This window comes from Microcebus murinus, chromosome 2 (genome assembly GCF_040939455.1).
Source record: "Microcebus murinus isolate Inina chromosome 2, M.murinus_Inina_mat1.0, whole genome shotgun sequence".
Classification (NCBI taxonomy): domain Eukaryota; kingdom Metazoa; phylum Chordata; class Mammalia; order Primates; family Cheirogaleidae; genus Microcebus; species Microcebus murinus.
Genome location: NC_134105.1, coordinates 6,170,601 through 6,197,808, shown reverse-complemented (window position 1 = coordinate 6,197,808; position 27,208 = coordinate 6,170,601). Strand labels below are relative to the sequence as shown.

The window sequence follows — 27,208 nt, the reverse complement described above, 5'->3', positions numbered from 1 at the left end:
GAGCTGTGATGATGCCACAGCACTCTACGCGGGGTGATACTCTGTCTCAAAAAAAAAAAAAAAAAAAAAAATAGTCAACTGTAGTTTTTAAGAATCAAGGCTGTAGTATCATTACTGAGTTTCAAATCTCATTTCCATCTCATACTACCTGTGTGACTTTTGACAAGTTTCTTAATTATCCTTGTTCCCTCATCTGAAAATGTGGGTAATATTACAAACTACCTTGTGAGGTTATTTGGAGGAGAAGATAATCCACGGGAAGGACTTAGCACAGCCTGGCACGTGGTATTAGGTTGAACCATATGAACTAAGTGCTCAAAAACACTAGTTGCTGAAATGAACTAGGCCTTTATCCTGCCAGGGTACCTGTGTACCTGAAATACACACATGGGAAAGAAAAGGTGAACAGCAAGTGTTCTGTTAATAGGATATTCTGAACGTTTCTTGAATACTTAATAAACCAAGTGGTATTAAGGGTGTGCCAGTGCTGATTTTAGGAAAAAGAATACACCCCATTGAGCTTCCAGGAATCCATCCTCTGGAGAGCCTGGTAATGCGGTGTGTCCCTCAACAAGAGCTCTTCCAGCCGTTCCCTTACCAGATGTTTATCGAGTTCCCACTATGTGCCTCAACAAGAGTGGTTCGTGGAGTCCTGGGGGGAGCAAGTACAGCGCGAGCGTCCTGACGCTTTTTCCCAATTTTACCTATAAAGGGCAGGAGACACGTGACGCCGGTTGGAAGATGTGGGGGCGAGTGTTTTCTTCTTTTTCAGTTGGGAGAGGTATCAGCGTATGCGTAGGCTGTCAGGAATGAACCAGTAGACAGGGAAAAGACAGATGCGGACCCGGGGAAACCGAGGGTGGTGTAATGACAGGAGCCTAGATCAAGTGGGTGAAGGGAACACGGAAGCAGAGCTTGGCAAGAGCTGGCTTTAAAAAGGAGAATAATTAAGTCCTCTGGGTCCCACGCTCAATCATAGAGTTGTCAAGCTGATGCTGTATGAGGCTAAAGAAAAATGCAAGATCTCCTGCTGACACCTCAACTCAAACTCCCGCCCGCCCGCCGGCCTTTGCGCATGCGTGGTGCGCGCACTCGCGTCGGCCAAGACACTCTCGCGAGAAGAGCCCTACGGGCCGGGAAAATGGCGCCTCCCAGTCCTCGGGAGCCCAAGGCTCCATCGGCTACGAGCGTGACCAAGTCCGACGGGGAGATGGTGTTGCCAGGCTTCCCCGACGCAGACAGCTTCGTGAAGGTAAGTTCATGGAGCCTTGGGGGGACTGGAAGCCGCCCGAAAGCAGCCCCGGGCCCCCTAGGCTGCTTGCGCGAGCCGCGGCCGATCCCGGGCGAGGGTCGTGGGGCAGCCACCCGCGCCAGGCACTAGACCGTCGCTGCACTCTGCGGGGACCGGTCCTCGGACGCAGACACTGAGAGATGCCCCGCTTCCCAGTTGAGAGCCGTCTCCGCATCCTGAGAAGGGCTTCCTTAACACTGAGATGCCCCCAGCTCTCGCGACTTCGCCCCTGCTCGACCCACTCGGCCTGGGAGGGATTGGGCCTCTTCGCACCTCCCACACCGGCTTGGCGTCCTCTCCTGCAGCGCCCTGGATAGTCCTTCCCTCTCCGCAAATCCAGTCCTACATAATCTCAAGCCATAGGTTAAGTGTCACCAGTTACAACTACCACCAGGTCTCTCTCCTCTAAGTGCCATAGCACATTTATCAGTACCTCCTGGAAGGGACGCAAGGTTCATTTAAATTATTTGTATAACGCAGCTTAAATATGAATGCAGATGCAACTGGGTTTAAGGGGTGCATAGCTCTTACAAAGCCATGAAACTAAAATTTGTAAATTAGCCTTACAAATTCCCCAAACCTCCAGTCACGTTATATCTCATTTACCATAAGCAGATGCGATTGTTAATTCATTTACTTGGCTCTGAAAAGTTCCTGGACCAATAGCTGTGGTCCTGATTGTGTGGTCTTCGTGTTTGTAAGCTACCATGTTCCTCACCATGAGTCAATTTGCTACCTCCTTTCTCTCATTTTTTTCTTGGGAAATGTTTATTCACACAATTCACAATGATGTCATTTGGCCTTCACATGATCAACTATCAGTTATCTATGACAGCCACTTCAGACTTTTTTCCCCATTACCACACAACAATTAAAATAGAGAACCAGTTGGTACTAACTGAACAATAAATACAAATCCAGTTGTAGCTAGGGGCTGTTATAAATTGATTATCCAGAGGATCTAGGATAGGCATGTATTGTTTTTAGATGCTTAAAAAGAAAACTCAAGGCTAGGCATGGTGGCTCACACCTGTAACCCTAGCACTCTGGGAGGCTGAGGCAGCAGGATCACTCAAGATCAAGAGTTTGAGACCAGCCTGAGCAAGAGTGAAACCCCATCTATACGAAAAATAGAAAGAAATTAATTGGCCAACTAAAAATATACGGGAAAACTTAGCCAGCTATGGTGGCGCATGCCTGTAGTCCCAGCTACTCGGGAGGCAGAGGCAGAAGGTTGGTTTGAGCCCAGGAGATTGAGGTTGCTATGAGCTAGGCTGACACCATGGCACTCTAGCCTGGGCAACAGAAGTGAGACTCTGTCTCAAAAAAATAAATAAATAAGAAAACTCAAAAATAAATTCCTATAGAATGCTTATGTATCTGAACTTGAGTAATAATAATAGCACTTATGTACAGGCACTGTCCTGGGTGATATTTTTTTTTTTTTTTTTTTTGAGACAGAGTTTTGCTTTGTTGCCTGGGCTAGAGTGCCATGGCATCAGCCTAGCTCACAGCAACCTCAAACTCCTGGGCTCAAACAATCCTTCTGCCTTAGCCTCCCAAGTAGCTGGGACTACAGGTATGCGCCACCATGCCCAGCTAATTTTTTCTGTATTATTTTTAGTTGTCCAGCTAATTTCTTTGTATTTTTAGTAGAGACAGGAATCTCGCTCTTGCTCAGGCTGGTCTCGAACTCCTGAGCTCAAACAATCCACCTGCCACGGCCTCCCAGAGTGCTAGGATTACAGGCATGAGCCACAGCACCCAGCCTGTCCTGAGTGATTTTGTAGGTCATTTAATCTTCACAAAAACTCTGTGGGATAGGCCCTTTTTGTTTTGCCTGTTTTTCAGAGGAGGAAACTAAGGTCCAAATAAGTGAAATCACTTACCTAAGACCTCAGTTAATAGGTAGCAAAGCCAAGATTCAACCTGGTTGTTGTGAATTTTAGTCATATTATATATGTATATGTTTGTTCTGTCTCTCTCCACTCTCCCCAGGATGTAAGCTCCAAACTTAGTTTCATGTTCACCATGCTCAGGGCCTAGATTGAAACTTGGCACTAAATGAATATTTGTTGGATGGATAAAGAGTGGATATCTTCACATCTAGCACAAAGTGCTATATATAGTAGATCCCAAAAAATGATTTGCCAAATGAATGGGAATCCATGTTTATTTATTTTTTAATATATATTTTAAATATATTTTTATTTAAAAAATGAAAATAATATATGTTTTTTATTTTATTTTTTTTTAGAGAGAAGGTATCTTCTATGGATCCATATTTAAAATATGTCTTCTTTCTGGTTTTTGACAGTTTGCTCTTGGGTCAGTGGTGGCAGTCACCAAGGCATCTGGGGGCCTACCACAGTGTGGTGATGAGTATGATTTTTACCGAAGTTTTCCTGGCTTTCAGGCATTTTGTGAAACACAGGGAGACAGGTTGCTTCAGTGGTGAGTACTATATATTTAATTGTGTTAATGAAAGAAATGAAAACAAAGAGGTAGATCATTTTTCCTGAAATTTGTCTTCCTGTGCTAGAAAGAGCTATAAAATGTGAAAACAAAGCAATGAATTTTTACTAGGGAAATACTACTTGTTAAAAATTTATAGTGTAACTTTTAAAAAATATATTCACTTTTGCATGTACAGACAATAAATCTTTTTGAATTAATACGGGACTTGAAAACTTAGATCCAAGATTCTCTCACACAATTTGCAGAGTCACACGTATTAACTTATTAACTGTATTCGGACAGATAATGTACAAACACTAATTTTATTTAACTATTGCTTTACAGAATTAAAGAAACTCTGATTTGCCATGTTAAAACAAATGAATGCCACACACATTAGTATCAGATATGTTTTAGAATTTAAAGGAAGCTTTGAGGTAATTTCTCCTTTCAGTTAACAGGTGAGCAAATTGAGTCTCAGAGTGATTTAGTGAATTGCCCAAGGCCACACAACTAGCGGTGTTTTTTAATGGTTACTGTAAGGGTGCAAGTTTTATTAGCTTGCACACAAAGTATTTCGAACAGTCTGAGGCAAGCTATTTGAGTGTTCTCTTACAGGATGTAAACAAATGAACGAAAAGTCTGAAAGCTAACCTTGGTTTTCCTCTCTTTAGCATGAGTAGGGTAATGCAGTACCATGGGTGTCGCAGCAACATTAAGGATCGAAGCAAAGTAACTGAGTTAGAGGACAAATTTGATCTCCTAGTTGATACCAATGATGTGATTCTGGAGAGAGTGGTGAGTATTTCATTTTACTCTTGTGAAAACTGACACATGAAGAGCTTTTGTATTATTAAAATATAAAGAGAGGCCGGGCACGGTGGCTCACACCTGTAATCCTAGCACTCTGGGAGGCTGAGGCGGGCAGATTGCTTGAGGTCAGGAGTTCGAAACCAGCCTGAGCGAGACCCCGTCTCTACTATAAATAGAAAGAAATTAATTGGCCAACTAATATATATATACAAAAAATTAGCCGGGCATGGTGGTGCATGCCTGTAGTCCCAGCTACTCGGGAGGCTGAGGCAGAAAGATTGCTTGAGCCCAGGAGTTTGAGGTTGCTGTGAGCTAGACTGACGCCACGGTATTCACTCTAGCCTGGGTCACAAAGTGAGACTCTGTCTCTAAAAAAATAAAAAATAAAATATAAAGAGAAACCTGGGCATCTTAGAAAGTGAAAAAGAAGTAAGTTTAATATTTCTTACAGGTAATAACAGTCCCTTCTGATAGTTGGCATTTTCAAAGATAATAATTACAATTGTCTTCAAAATATTGGCCAGGCATCTTGTCTCCCACCTCTAATCCTAGCACTTTGGGAGGCTGAAGCAGGAGAATTGCTTGAGGCCAGAAGTTTGAAACCAGCCTAGGCAACCTAGTGAGACCCCGTCTCTACAAAAATTTTTTTAAAAATTAGCCAGGCTTGGTGGCATGTGCCTATAGTCCTAGCTGCTGGGAAGGCTGAGGAAGAGGATGGCGTGAACCCAGTAATTCATGGTTACAGTGAGCTATGATTGAGCCACTGCACTCAAACCTGAGTGACAGAGCAAGACTCCATCTCTAAAAATAAAACAAAACAAAAAATACATTACTGCCCTCTGGAAACTCAAAGTGCCTTATTATGAATCGATCTTCCATATTTGCAAATCTTATTGTATTTTAAGAGAAGAGGCCTCTGTATCTACCCAACCAAAATTTCATCCATTTTTACTGTTAATTCAAAATCTTACTGTTAATTCAAGCTAAACACCCCAACTTGCAGGATCGGGAGTAGATGTGTATTATTCTGTGTAGCTTACTATTTGTTTATGCCTGATTCTTCAGAATGTTATTTGCAGAAATAGAGATCACCCAAAACACATCTGACTTTCAACCATGTGACAGTCCTGGAGATATTTAAATCATGCTTTCCTAGCCTATGAAATCATCTCTTCCCTAGTCTAACTTCCCACAGATTTTTCAGCAGTTTCTGATATGTTATGATTTCGAGTCCTGCCATACTCCATGTGTCATCTGAGTATGCCTCTATTAATAGGTAGTGCCCAAACCGATATTCCCCATCTGCTTTGAAGTGCAAAATAGATCAGGACGACCTTCATTCTCATTTGAAATACTGTACTTCTATATTTAATGTATACAGTTCAGTGTTGTCTTAATTACTTCAGTGGCCACACACTATTAAATCACACTTGAATTTTCAGCCAAATTCAGAATTATAAAGAGAGTCAATCAAGTGTTGAGAGTGAGTATTATTCTATCTGCCATTGAGCAGATAATGCTTTAATTACTTGGCATGACATCCTAATCCTCATCACCTCTCATACATTGATCTGCTTTTTAAAGTTTATTTATTTAATTGACAAATAAAAATTGTACAGATGCTCCTTGACTTACAGTGAGGTTATGTCCCAGTAAACCCATCATAAGTTGCAAATATCGTAAGTCAAAAGTGCAGTTAGTGGCCAGGCGCAGTGGCTCACACCTGTAATCCTAGCACTCTGGGAGACCGAGGCGGGAGGATTGCTCAAGATCAGGAGTTCGAAACCAGCCTGAATGAGACCCCGTCTCTACTACAAATAGAAAGAAATTAATTGACCAATTAAAAATATATATTAAAAAAATTAGCTGGGCATGATGGTACATGCCTGTACAGCTACTCGGGAGGCTGAGGCAGGAGGATCGCTCTAGCCTGGGCAACAAAGTGAGACTCTGTCTCAAAAAAAAAAATAAAAGTGCATTTAGACTGGGCGCAGTGACTGGTGCCTGTAATCCTAGCACTCTGGAACTCCAAGGCGGGAGAATCGCTCAAGGTCAGGAGTTTGAACCCAGCCTGAGCAGAGCGAGACCCCCATCTCTACTAAAAATAGAAAGAAATGAATTGGCCAACTAAAAATATATAGAAAAAATTAGCCGGGCATGGTGGCGCATGCCTGTAGTCCCAGCTACTCAGGAAGTTGAGGCAGGAGGATTGCTTGAGCCCAGGAGTTTGAGGTTGCTGTGAGCTAGGCTGATGCCACGGCACTCTAGCCTGGGCAATAGAGTGAAGCTCTGTCTCAAAAAAAAAAAAAGTGCATTTAATACACCTAACCTACCAAACATCCTAGCTTGGCCGAGCCTACCTTAGACATGCTGAGAATACTTACATTAGCCTACAGTTGGGCAAAATCATCTAACACAAAGCCTATTTTATAATAAAGTGTTGACTATCTCACGTAATTTATTGAACACTGTGCTGAAAGTGAAAAGCAGAACAGCTGTGGGTTCTCAAAGTATGGTTCCTATCGAATTCGTGTCACTTTCGCACCATCATGAAGTTGGAAATTTAAGTCCAACTGTCTTAAGTCAGGGACCATCTATATATGTTTGTGGTGTACAATGTGATGTTTTGATATATGCATTCATTCACTATTTTATATATATTATACATAATTATTTAAAATGTTAAGGAATTAACTCTTTTAACTTCAAGAGGAAGATACTAAACTAATACCTCTTCTACTCTTAGGGTATTTTACTGGATGAAGCGTCTGGTGTAAATAAGAATCAGCAGCCTGTCCTCCCTGCAGGATTGCAGGTCCCAAAAACAGTAGTATCCAGCTGGAACCGGAAGGTAAGGGCTTATTTTCAGATTAATTAGAGCTCTAGATATCAGCTTTATAATAGGGCTTTTGCCCGTTCTCATGTGCTCTATTCTAAGCTGTTGGACACAGAATTGGCCACTGCCTCCCTTAACTTCTCATAAACACAACCCCTAATTATACCTTCTTCTCCACCTGGCACCCCTAGTCTCACATACACATACATTCTTAAATGTCTCATGGAACATTCTTGTCTCCTTGGAAGACATGAATTAGAATTTACTTTTCTAATGCATCAAGTTGCTGTGTTATAAAGTATTCACATGTGTTGATTATAGGCAGGAGAATATGGCAAAAAAACAAAATCTGAAACTTTCCGGCTGCTTCATGCAAAAAACATCATCCGACCTCAGCTCAAGTTTCGAGAGAAGATTGACAATTCCAACACGCCATTTCTTCCTAAAATCTTCATCAAGCCCAATGCTCAGAAACCGCTCCCTCCGGGTAAGTCTTGCAAACTCTGCCTGTGTTTGAGTCTCCCTTTCCACGTGCTGCAAAAACCAGTAAAGACCAGGTCTGCCACCCACCTTCCTTCAAAGGGAGCCAGTTAACCCCTCCATTATGAGAAAAGACGCACGTATCTTTTATGATGGTGTTTTGTCACTGCTTGGGTCCCCAGCTCTCTCAAAAGAAAGGCGGGAACGGCCACAGGATCGGCCTGAGGACTTGGATGTTCCCCCTGCACTGGCTGATTTCATCCACCAGCAGAGAACCCAGCAGGTAGAGCAGGACATGTAAGTGTTTGCCTGCGTTTGACCTTTCTATTGTGAGTTCTTACCTTTATGCCACATTTTCACTGTTTCACTTTTGTAAAGTGTGTATATGAAAACAAAAAATCTGAGGAGCAGGTGATTTTCACCTTTCCTTAACGTGGGTCTTGGCAAGAAAACCTCCGTTTGTTCCCAAAGGGCCCACACAGCATGGTCTCCGTAACCCTCACCAAATGCCTAGGAGGGGAGCAGTTGCTCTCAATCCCTGTTTCGTAGATCTAAGGACGAAATTAGAGATGCTGGCTTCCCACAGAGCTAGAACTTTAAACTCACGTTTTCTTTTCTTTTTTTTTTTTTTTTGAGACAGAGTCTCACTTTGTTGCCCAGGCTAGAGTGAGTGCTGTGGCATCAGCCTAGCTCACAGCAACCTCACACTCCTGGGCTCAAGCAATCCTGCTGCCTCAGCCTCCCGAGTATCTGGGACTACAGGCATGCACCACCATGCCCGGCTAATTTTTTCTCTATATATTAGTTGGCCAATTAATTTCTTTCTATTTATAGTAGAGATGGGGTCTTGCTCTTGCTCAGGCTGGTTTCGAACTCCTGACCTCAAGCAATCCGCCCGCCTCGGCCTCCCAGAGTGCTAGGATTACAGGCTCACGCCACTGCGCCCGGCCTAAACTCACATTTTCTTAAAAGTGTCTTTCCTCTCTACCACTCCACCTTAATAGCTGAGGACTCAAATAGTAGGGAAGGCTTATTAATGAATTCAGTAAAGAAATGCTTCAGCAGCACATATGCTAAATTTGGAAGGATACAGAGAAGATTAGCAAAATAAAATTTAAAAAAAAAGAGGCATTGTTCACTGGTGATATAAGCATCTTGGAAGAACTTCACTTTAAATAGGCAAATGGGCTTTGCCTTCAGTGTAATGAAAAAAGGTGATAAAAATTTCGTGAGTATTGCCTTTCTCTTCACATATAGCTGGATTCTCAGCATTTATTCCTTCATCCCCAGCTCTGCACTGGGGGCCACGAGCTAAGTGCTGGAGAAATAAAAGTAGGGAAAGGTAGCCTTTCCCTGAAGGAATTCACCAGGCTTAGGGTTTTTATGCAAATATATGAGAAAGGAACAGAAAATATATGACATTTAGCTTTTGGCCAACTGAAATGTTTGCCCCCATCCTCTAAATTCACAGCTCTGTTATTCCAAACCACAAAAAATTATATAATCTCTCATTTTTGTATTATACACAACATTAGCCATACAGTGTTTTGTATGTAAGAGCTCAAATCTTTATAAAGCTGCTTGGGTCTCCAGCTCTCTCTAAAGAAATGAATAGAGTTGTGTTTTTGTTTTGTTTTGATATAGGGTCTTGTTCTTGCTCTGGCTGGTCTTGAATTCCTGGCCTCAAATTATCCTCCCATCTCAGCCTCCCAAAGTGCTAGGATTACAGGCGTGAGCCAACCTGAATATACTTTTATTTTTTTTTGGAGACAGAGTCTCACTTTGTTGCCCGGGCTAGAGTGCCGTGGTGTCCGCCTAGCTCACAGGAACCTCAAACTCCTGGGCTCAAGCAATCCTCCTGCCTCAGCCTCCTGAGTAGCTGGGACTACAGGCATGCACTACCATGCCCGGCTAATTTTTTATATATATATATTAGTTGGCCAATTAATTTCTTTCTATTTATAGTAGAGATGGGGGTCTCGCTCTTGCTCAGGCTGGTTTCGAACTCCTGACTTTAAGCGATCCTTCCACCTTGGCCTCCCAGAGTACTAGGATTACAGGTGTGAGCCACCACCCCAGCCCTTAATAGACCTTTTTTTTTTTTTTAATATTTCTTTTCTTTAAATTTTTTTGTTTTTCTTGTGTTCTTTATCTCTAATCATCATATGCTGTATATAGACTTTTAATTATCATGTTTTCAGGATGAACAAGTATCCCCTGATTTATTTGCACTTGAATTATCACTGAAATAATGATGTTTTTATAAAGGGAAGATATTTTTACAATGATTTTTTTCTCACTTGTTTTTATAAATTAGATAAGACCTGTTGTTTTTCCTTTGAATCATGGAATTTATCTAAAAGATTTCTCTGCTTGTTTTATTTATTCAGGTTTGCACATCCTTATCAATATGAGCTAGATCACTTTACTCCACCAGAGTCTGTATTTCAGAAGCCACAACCCCAGGTTAGTATCCAGCCTTACTTTAAGGACCGTGTTTAGTAGCCCAAGAGAAATCAAATAAGTAAATTTAGTTGATATAATTTCGACTTTCTTTAAATACCTTAAAGCCGAAGGTTACAGTTTTGGGTCATTCATTTTTTGAACTCATAATTCATTTTGTACTTTACTGGGGATGAGTTTTAATTTTCTTTTCTAATTTTGCTTTCTTGATCCAGTTGTATAGACCTGTAGAAGAAACACCCTGCCATTTTATATCTTCCTTGGATGAACTTGTGGAACTCAATGAAAAGCTCTTGAATTGTCAAGAGTTTGCAGTAGACTTGGAGGTATCTTGTTAATGACCTTGAGTGAAATTTTTACATTTTCTGTGAGTTCGCCTACTCAAGAAGTATAAAATTAATACTAATTTTAATCTACTTTTTTGGTAAAAATTAAATAACTTTGCTCCATAGCTGACTTTTCAAAATCAGTAAAGGAAAGTCTAGTAAAAGCATTTTTTTTTTCCTATTCTCTCCTCTTCCTGTGTGTTTTAGCACCACTCTTATAGAAGTTTCCTTGGACTGACCTGCCTGATGCAAATCTCCACCCGGACAGAAGACTTCATCATTGACACCCTTGAGCTTAGAAGTGACATGTACATTCTCAATGAGAGCCTCACACACCCAGCCATTGTTAAGGTCAGCCAACCTTTTCTAGCTCTTGCATGTGATGCCAGATTTAAGGCTTTTCAGTCTACTATTCCGTTATTTCAACCTAGAGCCAGTGAAGTTGGGAGAAATCATGTCATTTGTTAACCTAGGGTACCATATGCTAAACTACTTTTATTTCTAAAACCCTATGACTCAGCTTGTTACCACCCAGAAAAATGTTAAATCATTTTAATGACTACTGCAACAAGCCCAAGCCATCTAGATTGTCTGGACTTAACAACTGCACTTGAAGATAATAGAGCTGTTTTCTTTTATCATTGGCTGATAGCAGTTTCAGACCTTAAGAGTGTGCAGCTAGGTGTATAGAAGGCAGCTATGCAACTGGGCACAGTGGCTCACACCTATTAATGTGACCCCAAGTACTTTGAAAGGCCAAGGTGGGTGGATCACTTGAGCCCAGGAGTTCAAGACCAGCCTGGACAACATAGTGAGACACTGTCTCTCCCAGAAAAATTTAAAAATTAGCTGTGCATCATGGCACATGCTTGTAGTCCTACCTACTTGGAAGGCTGAGGCAGGAAGATTGCTCGAGCCCAGGTATTCGAGGCTGCATTGAGCTGTGATCATGCCACTGCACTCCAGCCTAAGCAATAGAGAATGAGACCCTATCTTTAAAAAAAAGAAGAAGAAGAAGAAAGCAGCTATAGCCAAAGATAAAAGAAATATTTAAAACTATACCTACGTATCTTAATCCTGGCTTCTAATTGTAACATTCTAATATTTGTTTTTTTGTTTGTTTGTTTTGTTTTGTTTGAGACAGAGTCTTGCTTTGTAGCCTGGGCTAGAGTGCTGTGGCATCAGCCTAGCTCGCAGGAACCTCAAACTCCTGGGCTCAAGCAATCCTCCTGCATCAGCCTCCCAAGTATGCCTGGCTAATTTTTTCTATATATTTTTAGTTGGCCAATTAATTTCTATTTTTTTTTTTTAGTAGAGACAGGGGTCTCGCTCTTATTCAGGCTGGTTTCGAACTCCTGACCTTGAGTGATCCGCCTGCCTCAGCCTCCCAGAGTGCTAGGATTACAGGTGTGAGCCACCAGGCCTGGCCTTTTTTTTTTTTTGGAGACAGAGTTTTGCTTTGTTGCCCTCAACCTCAAACTCTTGGGCTCAAGTGATCCTCCTCCCTCACCCTCTGGAGTAGCTGGGACTATAGGTGCAAGCCACTACACCCAGCTGATTTTTCTATTTTTTGTAGAGTTGGGGTCTCATTCTGGCTCAGGCTGGCCTCCAACTCCCAAGCTCAAGCATTCCTCCTGCCTTGGCCTCCCAGAGTGTTAGGGTTACAGGCTTAAAATTGCAGTGTTCTAATAACCTAGAGGCAGAGTTAATTTCAGAGCATGCCTTATACCAGTGTACCACATGACTGTGGTTTTGCTTTCAGGTCTTCCATGGTGCTGATTCAGACATAGAGTGGCTACAGAAAGACTTTGGGCTGTACGTAGTAAACATGTTTGATACCCATCAGGCAGCGCGCCTTCTTAACCTGGGCAGGCACTCACTCGATCATCTGCTCAAACTCTACTGCAGCGTGGAGTCCAACAAGCAGTATCAGCTGGCTGATTGGCGAATACGGTCAGTTTGCTCTTGACAAGAAAACGTGGGAGGCAGAATAAAGCAAGGTTGTTCAGTAACCTGTCAAGACCTGTGTTGGGGCCATACCACTCCTTGAATCCTGAGGTGAATGGCATCAGGCTTTTCTCCAGGTGTTTCTAGCAGCATGGAAGCAGTAGGAAATGTTTGGATAACCATGTGCAGTTTATGTCAGGCTGATGCTGTTACACTATGCTTCGTGGAAATAGTGGCTGAAAAAGAGGTGCCATGTCAGTATTTACCCATGCCCACCTCTTGTTTTAAACTTGGATCCCCAGTCTGGTTGGTTGTGAGATGACATCCCGTATGTGAGAGAGAATTCTAAGGGGCCTTGTTGGTGTAGCTTTATAAGAAGTGTTTTCTGTAGTATAAGGTAATGGTTTTGCCACACTTTCTGGAAGCCTTACTCAACCTGGTCATTTTCAGAAGCCTAGCTATACCTCCATGAGGTTGCAGGTGTCATATGAAGATGCCACTAAGCTTTTCTCCAATTCCACGTGTCAGAATTTCTAAGTATAAAAATAAAACTGTATTTGGACTATTAAAGTCCAAATAGAAGATGAAGATTGATAAAATCTAAAAAGTACTCCCTGTTATTGAGCCCTGTGCCAAGCACTAGGCTCAGTGCTTCAGGGATGTCCCGTGTAATCCTCACAACAGCCTGTGAAGTGTCTTGTTCCCATTTCCCAAGTAAGGCAGGTAGATCAGAGAGGTTGAGGAACTTGTCCAAGGACAGGCAACTGGAGCTAGGATTCAGACTCAGGACTAGAGTGCCCCTGTATTAATCATGTTATTACCCTCTCTGCCTTTCTACCCACCTGTTAAATAATGGTCTGTCATATTAAAATGCAGGAAATGTTGGCATAAGTATAGCATTGGCTGTGAAAGGATCTTTCCTATTGGGAGGGTCCAGGGAAGCCCCAGCACCCAGAGTAGACAAGTTGAATTACTGTCCTTGGAGGCGGTCGGTGAAACAACGTCCTTTGCACTTCTAGCCCCCTGCCTGAGGAAATGATGCACTACGCCCGGGACGACACCCACTACCTGCTCTACATCTACGATAAGATGAGGCTGGAGCTATGGGAACGAGGCGACGGCCGGCCGGTTCAGTTGCAGGTGGTGTGGCAGCGGAGCAGGGACATCTGCCTCAAGGTACCCCTCGGCCACTCACACAGACCCTCTCTCAGGCTGCCTGGTTCTGGTTAGGTTCTGTTCTTACGTTTGCTCTTTACATTTATGAAAAGAGCCAAACATTTTGCAGAGCTCAGGGCACTGTTTTTATTCCCACTGATCTTGAATATTCTCTAATATCTTGCAGAAATTCATCAAACCTCTCTTTACGGATGAGACCTACCTTGAACTGTATAGGAAGCAGAAGAAGCATCTCAACACGCAGCAGTTGACGGCGTTTCAGCTGCTGTTCGCCTGGAGGGATAAAACAGCTCGCAGGGAGGATGAAAGTTACGGGTGAGGGGTTAGAGATTCTTTTAATACTGCTTCTAGAGCAACCTAATAACAAGGCAGTCGTGGACTCGATTTTCATTTGCCATGAAAGCTGGTTGTTTTCCCTCGTGTTATGGCATTTAATGGAACTTACTGGCAGAATTTAATGTGTCCCCATTGTGTGTTTTTCCCCAGATATGTACTGCCAAACCATATGATGCTGAAGATAGCCGAAGAACTGCCTAAGTGAGTCTGAGAGCTGATTGATGTGTTCTGACTTTCTCGGTAGATCTCATGTCCTTGAAAATCAAGTGTTTCCGATTGCTGTTACCCAAGGCCATTTACTCAGACTAGATTAGTGCTTTAAGCTTAGAAAGCAGCAAGTCCGAGGAATCCAGAATTTCTGTCCTCAGGTTGCCATTTAAAAACTAAAACTGGGCCGGGCGCGGTGGCTCACGCCTGTAATCCTAGGTCTCTGGGAGGCCGAGGCGGGCGGATTGCTCGAGGTCAGGAGTTCGAAACCAGCCTGAGCAAGAGCGAGACCCCGTCTCTCTACTATAAATAGAAAGAAACTAATTGGCCAACTAATATATATAGAAAAAATTAGCCGGGCATGGTGGCACATGCCTGTAGTCCCAGCTACTTGGGAGGCTGAGACAGAAGGATCGCTTGAGCCCAGGAGTTTAAGGTTGCTGTGAGCTAGGCTGACGCCACGGCACTCACTCTAGCCTGGGCAACAAAGCGAGACTCTGTCTCAAAAAAAAAAAAAAAAAAAAAAAAAAAACTAAAACTGGCTGAGGCTGGAGGATCGCTTGAGCTCAGGAGTTCGAGACCAGCCTGAGCAAGAGTGAGACCTCGTCTCTACTAAAAAAAGTAGAAATTAATTGGCCAACTAAAAATATATAGAGAAAAAATTAGCCAAGCATAGTGGCACATGCCTGTATTCCCAGCTACTTGGGAGGCTGAGGCAGGAGGATCGCTTGAGGCCCAAGAGTTTGAGGTTGCTGTGAGCTAGGCTGATGCCACGGCATTCTAGCCCAGGTGACAGAGTAAGACTGTGTCTTAAAAAAAAAAACCTACCAGCCTGAGCAAGAGCGAGACCCCGTCTCTACTATAAATAGAAAAAAAAAAAATTAATTGGCCAACTGATATGTATATAAAAAATTAGCCGGGCATGGTAGCGCATGCCTGTAGTCCCAGCTACTCGGGAGGCTGAGGCAGAAGGATCACTCGAGCCCAGGAGTGTGAGGTTGCTGTGAGCTAGGCTGACGCCACGGCACTCACTCTAGCCTGGGCAACAAAGCGAGACTCTGTCTCAAAAAAAAAAAAAAAAAAAAACCTAAAACTGGAGCTATTTCAGTGATTATGCCTTGTATTGAGTTCAGTGTAAATCTCTGAATCTATAGCATCCACTTACAAGAGAAGAAAATGTCCCCTTTGTACTTTCTTCCAAATTAAAGCATTTCATGATTTGACACGTTACTGAAGGACAAGCAAGAATCAAAATTCACAATCTATTGGTTACCCCACTGCAGAACTAAGACTTAGCAGTGCTATGGTACTTACGTCCAGGTCTCCCCATTTGCAGGAGTCAGACTTTAAGAGGAACCAACTCAAAGCACGGTGCAACAAATAATACGCAGAAAAGCACTTGGCCTGGGCTGGCCTGACATGAGCATGTTTCCTTAGTCACCTTTAGCTGTGGCTTCAGCTTAGCTGTGGCACCCTGGCTGTGCCCTATCCTTGTTCTTATCTGGAAGCCTCTGAGGGCCATGTTTCTGAGAAGTTGCATGTGTTCTTACTTGCCTACAGGGAACCTCAGGGCATCATAGCATGCTGCAATCCAGTTCCACCTCTCGTACGGCAGCAGATCAACGAAATGCATCTTCTGATCCAGCAGGCCCGAGAGATGCCCCTGCTCAAGGTAAGACACTTTCCCGCTAAAGGGCCCCAACTCGGCAGTCCTGTTCTTTCTGCTAGCATCTTATTCTTGTGGGCTCTGTAGATGAGCTGGCCTCAATTCTAAGCAACCCTAAGAAAATAACAGGGCTTAGGAAATCCAGTGGGTATGTTTTGTTATCATAGTCAGGGGTCAGAACTCATCCTTTTTATTTTATGATCTTAGCTTTGATGATCCAACAGCAGGTAATATCTAGTGACTGAGCCAGTTCGCTTTTGTTCTAAAAGCAGGATGAGGTGCAGTGGGGACGTCAGCACAGGGATCTCATTTTGGAAGCCTGGCCAATGTGCGGGGTCCCTGTGTGAAATGAGAGTGCCCTGAATGAGTGTGGTGGCCACAGAGTAGAAGGGAAAAGACAGGTCTAAGAAGTAGCAGACAAAAAGATTTCTGGAACTTAATAACAGACGATGACAGTGGCTGCCAGTTATTTTTGAGCACTATGTCCTGTCGAGCTGTCATCTGAACAGCAGTTGGATTTGAGGATAATGGGGGTATAAAGACAACTCCAAATTTAAAGCCTAGGTGACTGGGAAAATATGAGAACCATGAATAGAAACAGGAATTCAAAAAGCTGATTTTGTGAAGGAGACATTAAAGTTTAGACAAATTTAGATGAAAGACTACCAACCTGAAAATACAGATAAATCTACATGAGTGTATGTTTAATGCGTAGGTGCACAAAACTAGACTGTCTCTGTGTGCATGTTCCTTTGTGTAGGTAGTACGACTTGTTAAAAATAGATTTGCATGTTTTGATTTGTGTTTTATTGGGACAGTATTAAATGCGTTGACTCAGTAATAATACCAGTATATGGTAAATCATGTTTGCGATTTCTTGAAAGATTACTGATCAATAATCTTAAGAAATTTTAAGAAAGACTTAAAATTAGCTGCGTTGAGATAAAAAAGAAGAGAATCTAAAGATAAACATCTACAACTTTCCTGTTAAAATTTCTTTCTTGGTCTTATAGTTTGTCCAAGGAAAGAGAGAAACCCTGGTACCAGGGAACAGTCTTTTTTTTTTTTTTTTTTTTTTTTTTTTTTGAGACAGAGTCTCACTTTGTTGCCCAGGCTAGAGTGAGTGCCGTGGCGTCAGCCTAGCTCACAGCAACCTCAAACTCCTGGGCTCGAGTGATCCTTCTGCCTCAGCCTCCCAGGTAGCTGGGACTACAGGCATGCGCCACCATGCCCGGCTAATTTTTTATATATATATCAGTTGGCCAATTAATTTCTTTCTATTTATAGTAGAGACGGGGTCTCGCTCTTGCTCAGGCTGGTTTTGAACTCCTGACCTTGAGCAATCCGCCCGCCTCGGCCTCCCAAGAGCTAGGATTACAGGCGTGAGCCACAGCGCCCGGCCAGGGAACAGTCCTTTTCAAGCTCTTTGGAATCCTTCGTAGTAATGCCTAATCATGATAAAGAGCTTTATTCTTTCATTCTACAAGTAAATATTGAGCACTGTAAGGGGTGGAAGAGAAACTCTGGGCGCTTGAGAAATAGTCTAGTGAGGAACACAGTCCGGGGTGGGGGAACAAGTCATTGAGTTTAGGTGACTTTCTCCAGATTCCCTTTGTTTTCACTCCTTAGTCTGAAGTTGCAGCTGGAGCGAAGAAGAGTGGACCCCTGCCCAGTGCTGAGGTAGAGTGTCGCGTCTGTTGTTCCCTGTGGGGGAAGACATCGGTCAAAGCCAGCGAGAACAAACCTCTCTGACAAAGGCCAGTGCTAACACTGCCAGCGAAAAGCCACTGGTGTGCTTGCAAGTTTTATATGCCAGCCTGCTGGTTTCTTTTTGATGCAGAGATTGGAGAACGTTCTCTTTGGACCTCATGACTGCTCCCATGCACCTTCAGACGGCTATCCGAGCTTCCCGGCCAACGGTAACGTAGAGGGCCGTCGGGACCGTCCCAGAGGGGCTGGACTGCTGCCCTGTGCACAGTCCAGTATAGTCTGACCTTGCCGATTTCTGTACCTCTAGGATCTGTGCCACTGCAGAAACAGGTGAGCCTCTTCCCCGACCAAAAAGAAGAGACCTCACTGGACACCAGATGCCTTGTTGCTACAGCTGTCATCACATTATTTAACGTGAGTAACGTGGAAACGTCACCGAGGGGATGGAGACTCACGGGGATTTATTGGGTTTATCACACAAGCTCTCTGCCTGGAGAGTCACACACACTTTTGATACTAATGCCAAGAGTAAAGCCCAGCAGTGGTGGGGAGGCGGGGGAACAGGTGAGCAAGGTGGCCTGTGCTACTCGGGAAGAAGTGGTCCGTGGGAGGTGGCCGGATACTCTCTGAGCTCTGCATGCAAAGAAATCCCCAAGGAAAGGTGGCCATCCTGATCCTCACCGATACCTAGAGGGGAAGAGGGCATGGGCTAAGAAGACGTAGAAACCAGACTTTTCAGACACAGCCGGAGTGGGGGGACTGGTCCCCTCGGTGCCCAGAGGGTGGAGTGAGCACTCCCTCTGATGAACTGGAGAGCAGATGTTCTGTTGGCTTCCGGCAGACCTTGGCACCATCCCTGTGTGCGTCAGTGAAGAAGGGAAAACTTTGAAAACCATTTTTTTTGTGTTGTGCTCAGTAGAGAAAGTGAGGAGCAGGCTAAGCAGCCACTTGTGAATGGCAGAACCCACGCCCGTCCCTGCAGGAGGCTGCAGCCATCGAGGCAGCTAGTGACCTCTCCATTCTGAGAGCAATGTGGCTCGCCTGGGCCAGGCCTGCTCCTGGGATGTGCATCTGGATGTGACAAGCCCTCCCAGCCGTTATGCCTCAGGCTTCTGCTTTCTGCCAGTGATCAGAACTCCAGGTTCCTTGCAAAAGAAAGCCAGGTTGCATTTGTTGGTCAGGATGAATGAACACTGAGACAACCAGAGATAAAAGTAAAATGCACATATAAAACTCTGAATACCACAAACAGCAGGTGTGGTAGGAAGGAGTCAGGCATGGCGGTGCACATCTGTGGTCCCAGCTACTTGGGAGGCCGAGGTGGGAGGATGATTTCAGCCAGGCATTCGAGGCTGCAGTGAGCTATGATGATGCCACTGCACTCCAGCCTGGGCAACAGAGCAAGACTCTGTCTCTAAAAAAATTAAAAAAGGAACTGAGAAAGAGAAGCAAGAATACTATTATATCTATCTTGGGCAAAGACAGCTGTCAAGATTAGCACATGTTGCCAGGTGTCATGGCTCCTGCTTCTAGTCCCAGCTACTTGGGAGGCCAAGGCAGGAGGATCGCTTAAGCCCAGGAGTTTGTGGCCAGCCTGGGCAACATCACAAGACCCCCCATCTCTAAAAAAAATAAACATAAAAATACAAAGATGAGCAAATGTTCAAATGATAAAAAGCTAGGTGGGACAGTAGGTTACAGGAGCAAACCTCACAACCATTCCCTTATTCCCGAGTATAGGACCAAGCCCAGAAAGTGAAATGGCACTTGCAAGATGTGTGCTACTTGGGACCCCACTTTCTTTTTCAACGTAATCACATAAGTTTAGATTAGGTCTTGCTTCAGTAATTCATGAGAAAAGTCTAGGAACTTTAGTTGACCACAGAGTCAATATGAGCCATCCAGGTGATTTAGCAGCTAAATGTGTCAGCATAAACTTGAGGCTATATTAATATGCAGTGCTGTGTTTAGTTTAAGGAGGCTCTGATCTCCCTGTACTCTGTGTTGCAGGGGAGTAGAACTAAAGTGAAGCCAAAGGATAACACAGTTTTACGAACACGGTTGGAAGTAACATTCTGATTAATTCCCCATAGAGCTTTGTGATATTAAATTTCAGGGATCAGTGAAGACCTCAAGTTCTAGAGCCAGTCAGTCCTGAGTGTAAATACCTGTTCTGCCCCTGTTCGCTCTCTAAGGCTCTGAAAGACTTTCATAACCTCTCTAAGCCTCAGTTTCCTCCTCTATAAGTTGGCGAGAATAACACCACGTACCCCACAGGCTGAGAGGACACACAATTCATGGATCCAACGTCTAATCATTGAAACCTTCCTGAGTGCTATTAAAGGCGCAGTGCATGACTGAAAGCCCTGGGTTAAAGAAAAAAAGAAGAAAAAATTATTAAAAATAATAATAAAGGCGCAGTGCCATATACCTAGGAGAGCTTAAGGAAAGGTAGTCATTACTAATGTCACTGTTGTATGATCGTGGTTGTAAGTGATCTTTTTGTGTGTCCCTGCAGGAACCTAGTGAAGAAAATGGACAGGGTCCATTAACAGTTGCACAGAAAAAAGCCCACAGGATTATGGAGTCCTTTGAAAATCCTTTTAGGATGGTGAGTAATAGTTGTACATGCGCAGAATTTGCAGAGACGTCTGCAGCTATCCATGCCTTTTACCTGGGAAAGAAGCAGTGAGCCTTATGAGGGAGGAAGGCTCTGGACACTGTGTGTCCATTGTCCCTGGGGTCCAGGTCAAAACTGAGATGGCACCAGCACCCCCATCCTAGTACCTCTGCCCTGTGGGGCCAGATTCCGTCCCCTGCGGCGTTTCGTGAGATTATTTCCTTCCTCCAGTTTCTGCCTTCACGAGGACACGAAGCTCACGTCTCTGAGGCAGCAAAGTTTGATCCATCAACAAAAATCTACGAAGTAAGTGGATTTGTCACCTTTTCTAAAACAGACTTCTTAAGAAAAGGGGACTTCTTAATTATTTGAACCAGGTTTCTGTTTTAGACAAGCCCATCTCATCTGAGAACCCCCTGAAAATGATGCTAAAGCCCTTTATATCTAAATCATTGTTTCTAGGGAGTGGAGCCAGAACTTCAATCAGATTCTCAAAAGCATTTGGAAATCTTTTTAAGCAACTTTTCTTTGTTTTCATTTTTTAAATTGAGGTTTAATTTATATGTAATAAAGTACACAAATACTAAATGTATAGTTTGATGCATTTTTTACAGATGTATGTTACTTTAAGGCTCTTAAAGGTGACAGCTTTAATTTTAAAACATCTGTCTCATATTGTTTGATTTGTTTTAACAGCATTATGAATAAGGATAAGAACACACCTCCCCTGGATCCCCATGAGATGTTCCTGGGAGCCAGCGTGTTCATGTCTGTTAACAGCCTCCTTCCTCCCTGCAGGAAGTGGCCGCTCTGCTGACGTGGGCGGCCCCGCCCGGCAGCACAGCTCTTTCATTAGGCCAAACCCTGAGCGGCCTGGCCCTGTTGCTGTGGGTTAGCCTGCTATTTTTAGAAATGGAGAGTCAGGTGGGGTTTTGCCTTCTCTCCTCCTTCCCCCCACTGGTCGTGGCACGTTGAGCAACTGCGCATCCATTACCTTGCTTATGGTCAGTGTTACCTAGGTGTGTTCTGATGCCACCGGTCCATGTGTCATAGAGCACAGCAGACCTGAATCTAGCCCTATCCCCTGGACAAGCTATTTAGCCTCCCCGAGCCCGTCTGCTCGACTCTAAAGAGGTGGTGATGCTAGTACCTTTGTCTCAGGGTCACAGAAGGGATTGAATGAGACAACGGATGGGACAGCCTCCGGCCCTGTGCCTGGAGCACAGTTGTACTTTGTCATCCTAAATAAGGATTTTATAAATAAAGCCAGCATGAGATTTTGTTTTTCGTGTGCTTAGATTTAGAATTTATGACTTAGAATGTGTGTACTTACTAGTTTAGCATGCCCTACATCACCTCATTAAAAAAGGAAGGTATGCCTAGGTGGCTGAGTTTTGGAGTTTTTTTTGTTATGTTTGTTTTCATTCTAGATCAGCAACCGTTGGAAGTTGGCAAGCCAGGTACAGGTACAAAAAGAATCTAAAGAGACTGTCAAGAAGAAGGCAGCTGAACAAACAGGTATGTTTCACTCACTCGTAAGCTCAGTCACTGTGTTTGTTAAAGAACTGCCCTTGACAGCAGTCTCTTTATTCAGTCCTTCCACAAAGTTCCAGAAATACAGCAGTGATAACACAGGCACAGCACTCCCCTGAGGGCTTGCCTTCTGCTGAGGGGTGGTGGCCACGAATGTGTGATCTATCAGGTGCAGGAGGTACTGTGCAGAGAGGTGGGGAGTGCTTGGGGTAGGGGTGTGGCTGCCGTTTCTGGACAGTGGTTGGAGAAGGCAGGCTAATAAACGTGACATGGAGCAGGGACCTGCAGCGATCTAGGGAAGAGCGTCACTGACCAGTGGCACAGCAGGTCCAAAGGCTCCGGGTCAGTGGCTTGCTGGGCGTGCACAGGAGTAGCAAGGAGGCCCTCATGGCCTGGCGGAGTGGGTGAAGAAGAGGCAGGAGATGAGGAAGGACAGGGGCCAGCTAGGGGACCTTGGCTCTTTCTGCAAGTAAGTTGGGAATCCTTGAAGGCTCCTGAGCAGAGATTGGACAGGAGCTGACCTACATTTCACCGAGATCCCTTCCCTGGCTGCAGTGTTGAGAGTGGATCCTAGGGGAAAGGACGGAGCCCAGTTAGGAGACCTGCCAGTAGCCCGGGGGCGAGGGGATGGGCTTGGTAAGGTGTGGTCAGAACCTGGATGTAGCCTGTATTAGAGCTGACAGCATTTGGCCATGAGTTGAATGCGAGAGAAAGGCAGGAGCCGCGGATGCTAGTAGGTTTTGTCCTGAGCAGCTAAGTGGAAAGATGGAGTTGCCATCGACGCAAGGAGATGACAGGAGCTGGTTTGAGGGGGAAGAGGTTTGGGTTCTGGTCCTTGACGGCGATGGTCTCGAGCCCTGCTGAACAGCTTCAGAGTGACGTGGAATAGGCCCCCGAATCCGTGGCCTGGGTTTCCGGGGGAGCAGCCGGCGGGTGGGGTCATCAGATGGAGCGTGGAGATGAGCATGGGCAGAGCTCCTCGCCTGAGCCCCGAGGCGGTTGGCCTGCAGGGACTGGGGGGCAGGGCGGGAGGGTTAGCCGTGATGACCGCTGTGCACAGGCCGAGTCAGGAGGATGGAGAAGTGGCTGCTGGATTCGGCAGTTCCATAGACAGTTCTCTTGCAGCTGCCCGGGAACAGGCGAAGGAAGAGTACAAAGCCGCCGCGGAACAGGCCGTCTCTGTCCGGCAGCAGGCCGCGGTACGTGCTGGCGTTTCTGTTTCTGAGAAACTGGGTGGCCCTGGTCATGGTCAGGATGTTCCTCAGATATCGTAGCGGGGCTTACCCCGTGCTGCACGTCAAGTGCGGCCTTCTTCCCAGCTCACCCTGGCCTGTCCACTGGTGACCGCCTCGTGTCCCCTCAGCAGAGTTATGTTGTGACTCCTCCTAGAGGGTGTCTTCTGCGTCTGTGTCAAATACACCGACCACTGGGCGGGAGTAGTCGACAAGGTATTGAGGTCCCGTGTTGCAGCCTGCCGTGTGTCCCCTCTGCCCCAGTGGGGGGAGATAGCTTGTTCCTCTCTGGAATTCTCAACCTGCCCTTCTTAAGTGGCTTGATGTCGTTGTCCAGTGACAAACTTGTTCCAGTCGTCACTAAGCATGACAGTCCTTAAGTTCCAGCCAGGGCTCCTCTCCCCACACTGCGCCACTTTGTACCGCTCAGGCAGCCGCGTCCCCAGCTAATACTGGGGGCCGCGGGATTCTCTGCTCACCCTCGTGCCTCCACACTCCTTCCCGGTGTGTTCAATACAGCTCGAAAATGCTGCTAAGAAGAGAGAACGGACAACAAGTGACCCAAGGACCACAGAACAGAAACAAGAGAAGAAACGGCTCAAAATTTCCAAGAAGCCAAAGGACTCAGATCCACCAGAAAAAGATTTTACTCCTTACGACTACAGCCAGTCTGACTTCAAGGCTTTTGCTGGTGAGGAAGGACGGGGGGCCCTGTGAAAGGCCACCTGGCCGAGCTGGGTGGGAGGAAGCTATAGAGTAGACAAAGAACATGACTTAGCCACAGAGTAAGCCCTGCCCAAGACATGCCACTAACCAGGAGTTGCTAGAGCAGCACAGGGAAATGCAAGGATATGGACAGATGCCCACTGGCCGCCACCACCCTCCTCCACTGGACCTCACTCTCATGGCCTCTGTGGTTTAGCAAGATCACTGGTCACTTCCGTCGTGACCAGAGTAGCTCCATCTTTCCTCACATAGCTTGTGCCCAGAAACACACTCCCTCTCCTCTCCTCCCCTCCTCCCCCAACCTGAACACAGCCTTGCTGTGATCCTGTCGCGTGTGTTAACACATTTCCGTGATCCCAGGCCTCTCATCTCTTACCTTGCAGAAAACAGCAAATCCAAACCTTCCTCCCAGTTTGATCCAAATAAGCAGACCCCAGCTGGCAAGGTAAGAAATAGCCCCGGAGGAGTCTAGCGTGCCTGTGGTGCTCGCTGCTGACCTCTTCTCTGCGGAGACGGGGCCATGTAGGAATCCTTTCCCTTTGCGTATCTTTTTCCTCACCTCATTTCTTCCCAGGTGCAGACAATACCGTCAACTATTCCAGCAATTAAAAAAGGCTGTAAAAGCTGGCGTGCAGTTTTACAGTGTATTACTCTGTGTTTGCCACCATGGGAACTGCAGCCGCAGGCCAAAAGCACTCCCTCTGGGGCCTGCACAAGCCTGCACTTGCCCCACGTGGGTGTTGGGGTTGGGGCCAGGCAGACTGAACACGGCTACAGGTTCAGCCTGTGGAGGCTGAGGCACGTGTGGGGCCCTCCTGTTCCTTTCGTAGCACATCCTAACAGCCGTGCTTTCAGAGACACACAGTAACGTCCACTTCCGAGGAAACCAAAGTCACACCTGTGGCGCTGGAGCCTTTGGCCACCTGAGCTCAGGTGTGTTTTTCTGTGTATCCTGTGGTCAGGGTTGTCACTCAGCTTAAATGGTTTCTTATCTTTTCAGAAATGCATTGCAGCCAAAAAACTTAAACAGGTGGTGGGAAATAAAAGCATGTCATTTGCAACTGGAAAATCAGACAGGTATGTGACCGACGGCCTTTGCAGCCCAGGGAGCCCAGAGAGAAAGCGCCTGCCATGCTTGGTACGGTTCAGTGGGCTTAGCCTCCCGGCAAGCGCTCGGAGATCTTCAGCTGGGAAGACTCAGCCTCCCGTAGCCAGGTCCCTCTCGTCGTCACTCGGAAAACAGACGGGGAAGTGGTTTGCTCCATGCCACGTGTCACATAGCCAGTCACTGCATCCCAGGACTCAAATAGCCCCAGTCTTAGCTCTCTTCTATTGTCATATGTTTTCTTGGGGTCACCTCAGAGCAAATAGGTGTGAAATTTTCCTAGACTAGCCTGTTTCTTAGGAACGAGAAAAAAATCAGTAAGGAAGTGTGGGTTGTCATTTTTGGAATATGTTTCAGTTAAAGGCATGAAATCCCAGTACTTGACCCCTAAACAAACCATTCTCCCTCAGTCGAACATTATTAAGGTTTACCACATTTTTATAAACCATCTGAGAACAAACATCCAGCCAAGCTGGAAGAAGTAACTCTTGTTTTTGTCCTGTCTCTGCAGAGGCTTCAGGCACAATTGGCCAAAGAGATAGTGTTGGAGGAAACCTTTGCAACCCCTCAGTGGACTGGAAGCACCAAATGGAGGTGCTGGTTTTGTACAGACCCATTTTTAAGCCATTAAAAATAATTCTTACTGGAAGAAAGCTGGTTCCTGACTTTTCTTTTGCTGCCACCACGACTCTGGCAGGGGAGAACAGCTCCCTCTGTCCTGATTACCATCTTCAGCCATCTGTGGACAGAGGTAAGTATGCCCTCAGAGGTACTGTGCGTTCTAGAGAAGTCCAGAACCACTCCCGAAGAAGAATGCAGGAGAGCCTCTTGTAACCCAGACAAGGGCAGCATCCACAAGGCAGAGTGTGGTCTCACCTGATGCCGTGTTAAGAGGGTTCTAGGGCCATTTTCCTGCCTGCGTGAGCCGTCAGATAATGTGAGTGAAGCCGAATGCTAAGAAATACTGTTGGGAAAAGGAACGGGTGAGCTGTCTGGGAGCCAGCTGTGGCTCCTGGAAGACCTGTTCTCTGTTCCTTTTTCTCCTAAAAAAAAAAAAACTTTACTTTTTTCCTAATTATAGTAGTAATAACATGTTCATTGTAGGAAATGTGGAAAATATAGAAAAATGCAAAGAGAAAAATTTTTAATCAGCTTTAATCCTACACAGAGATAATCTTTAATGTTTTGGTATATTTTCTTTTTTTTTTTTTTTTTTGAGACAGAGTCTCGCTTTGTTGCCCAGGCTAGAGTGAGTGCCGTGGCATCAGCCTAGCTCACAGCAACCTCAAACTCCTGGGCTCGAGTGATCCTTCTGCCTCAGCCTCCCGAGTAGCTGGGACTACAGGCATGTGCCACCATGCCCGGCTAATTTTTTATATATATATCAGTTGGCCAATTAATTTCTATTTATAGTAGAGACGGGGTCTTGCTCTTGCTCAGGCTGGTTTTGAACTCCTGACCTCGAGCAATCCGCCCGCCTCGGCCTCCCAAGAGCTAGGATTACAGGCGTGAGCCACAGCGCCCGGCCTTGGTATATTTTCTTATAGGCTTTTTACTATGTGTACATAGATTTAGATTTTTTTTTTTTTTTTTTTTTTTTTTTTTTGAGACAGAGTCTCGCTTTGTTGTCCAGGCTAGAGTGAGTGCCGTGGCGTCAGCCTAGCTCACAGCAACCTCAAACTCCTGGGCTTGAGTGATCCTTCTGCCTCAGCCTCCCGAGTAGCTGGGACTACAGGCATGCGCCACCATGCCCGGCTAATTTTTTATATATATATATCAGTTGGCCAATTAATTTCTTTCTATTTATAGTAGAGACGGGGTCTCGCTCAGGCTGGTTTTGAACTCCTGACCTTGAGCAATCCGCCCGCCTCGGCCTCCCAAGAGCTAGGATTACAGGCGTGAGCCACAGCGCCCGGCCTATTTGATTTTAATCCTGAGATGGGCTATTAAGAAAGCACAGAATACCATTATTTTTATTTATTTTTTTCTTTTAATTTTTCTCCTATTGAAAGGTGAAGTCACCATTATTTTATTTTTACAAATTATTAAGCTAGGAACCTTTTTTCCTTGGATTTCCTCACAAATTATTGAGGGTACTGACTGTGTACGAGACCCTTTGGGGGATACAAGGCTAAATCCCACGTCACTCTGTCATTGGAGGGCTCTCAGCTAAGGAGAACAGCAGAGAACAGCCCTATGCTAAGATGGGCTGCATTCCGTATTAGACATGACTAAACTGGTTGAAAGTGACAGAAAAGCCAAACTATCAGGAATTTACCAAGAG

At 45.1% G+C, this 27,208-nt stretch overlaps 1 protein-coding gene across 3 annotated transcripts; it reads left to right on the top strand.

The window, feature by feature from the left end:
• The first annotated feature begins 1,093 nt into the window (after positions 1 to 1,093).
• EXOSC10 (exosome component 10) lies at positions 1,094 to 25,577 on the top strand. Of its 3 annotated transcripts, XM_075993942.1 has the most exons (26): positions 1,094 to 1,252; positions 1,448 to 1,654; positions 3,609 to 3,745; positions 4,423 to 4,546; positions 7,308 to 7,412; positions 7,719 to 7,884; positions 8,060 to 8,174; positions 10,268 to 10,343; positions 10,556 to 10,666; positions 10,874 to 11,017; positions 12,429 to 12,619; positions 13,633 to 13,789; positions 13,956 to 14,104; positions 14,276 to 14,326; positions 15,893 to 16,004; positions 17,628 to 17,678; positions 17,839 to 17,917; positions 18,016 to 18,122; positions 20,227 to 20,319; positions 20,560 to 20,634; positions 21,759 to 21,846; positions 22,987 to 23,060; positions 23,613 to 23,784; positions 24,203 to 24,264; positions 24,820 to 24,896; positions 25,436 to 25,577. In XM_075993942.1, exons 4-26 carry the CDS (start codon positions 4,424 to 4,426, stop codon positions 25,464 to 25,466), a joined length of 2,409 nt encoding a protein of 802 aa, XP_075850057.1. In that variant the 5' UTR covers positions 1,094 to 1,252; positions 1,448 to 1,654; positions 3,609 to 3,745; position 4,423; the 3' UTR covers positions 25,467 to 25,577. The 3 variants fall into 3 exon arrangements, with proteins under 3 accessions (XP_075850057.1, XP_012646856.2, XP_012646857.2); XM_012791402.2 differs by lacking the exon at positions 1,448 to 1,654; XM_012791403.2 differs by lacking the exons at positions 1,448 to 1,654; positions 21,759 to 21,846; positions 22,987 to 23,060; ... (2 more) ...; positions 24,820 to 24,896; positions 25,436 to 25,577 and adding an exon at positions 21,025 to 21,751.
• The last annotated feature ends 1,631 nt before the right edge of the window (positions 25,578 to 27,208 follow it).

Bases quoted from the DNA above. Each gene is read 5' to 3' on its own strand.
- EXOSC10 (XM_012791402.2), top strand. From the start codon at position 1,142: ATGGCGCCTCCCAGTCCTCGGGAGCCCAAGGCTCCATCGGCTACGAGC. The intron at 4,547-7,307 runs GTGAGTATTTCA...TTCTACTCTTAG, and splicing joins ATGTGATTCTGGAGAGAGTG to GGTATTTTACTGGATGAAGC. The intron at 10,667-10,873 runs GTATCTTGTTAA...TGTGTGTTTTAG, and splicing joins AGTTTGCAGTAGACTTGGAG to CACCACTCTTATAGAAGTTT.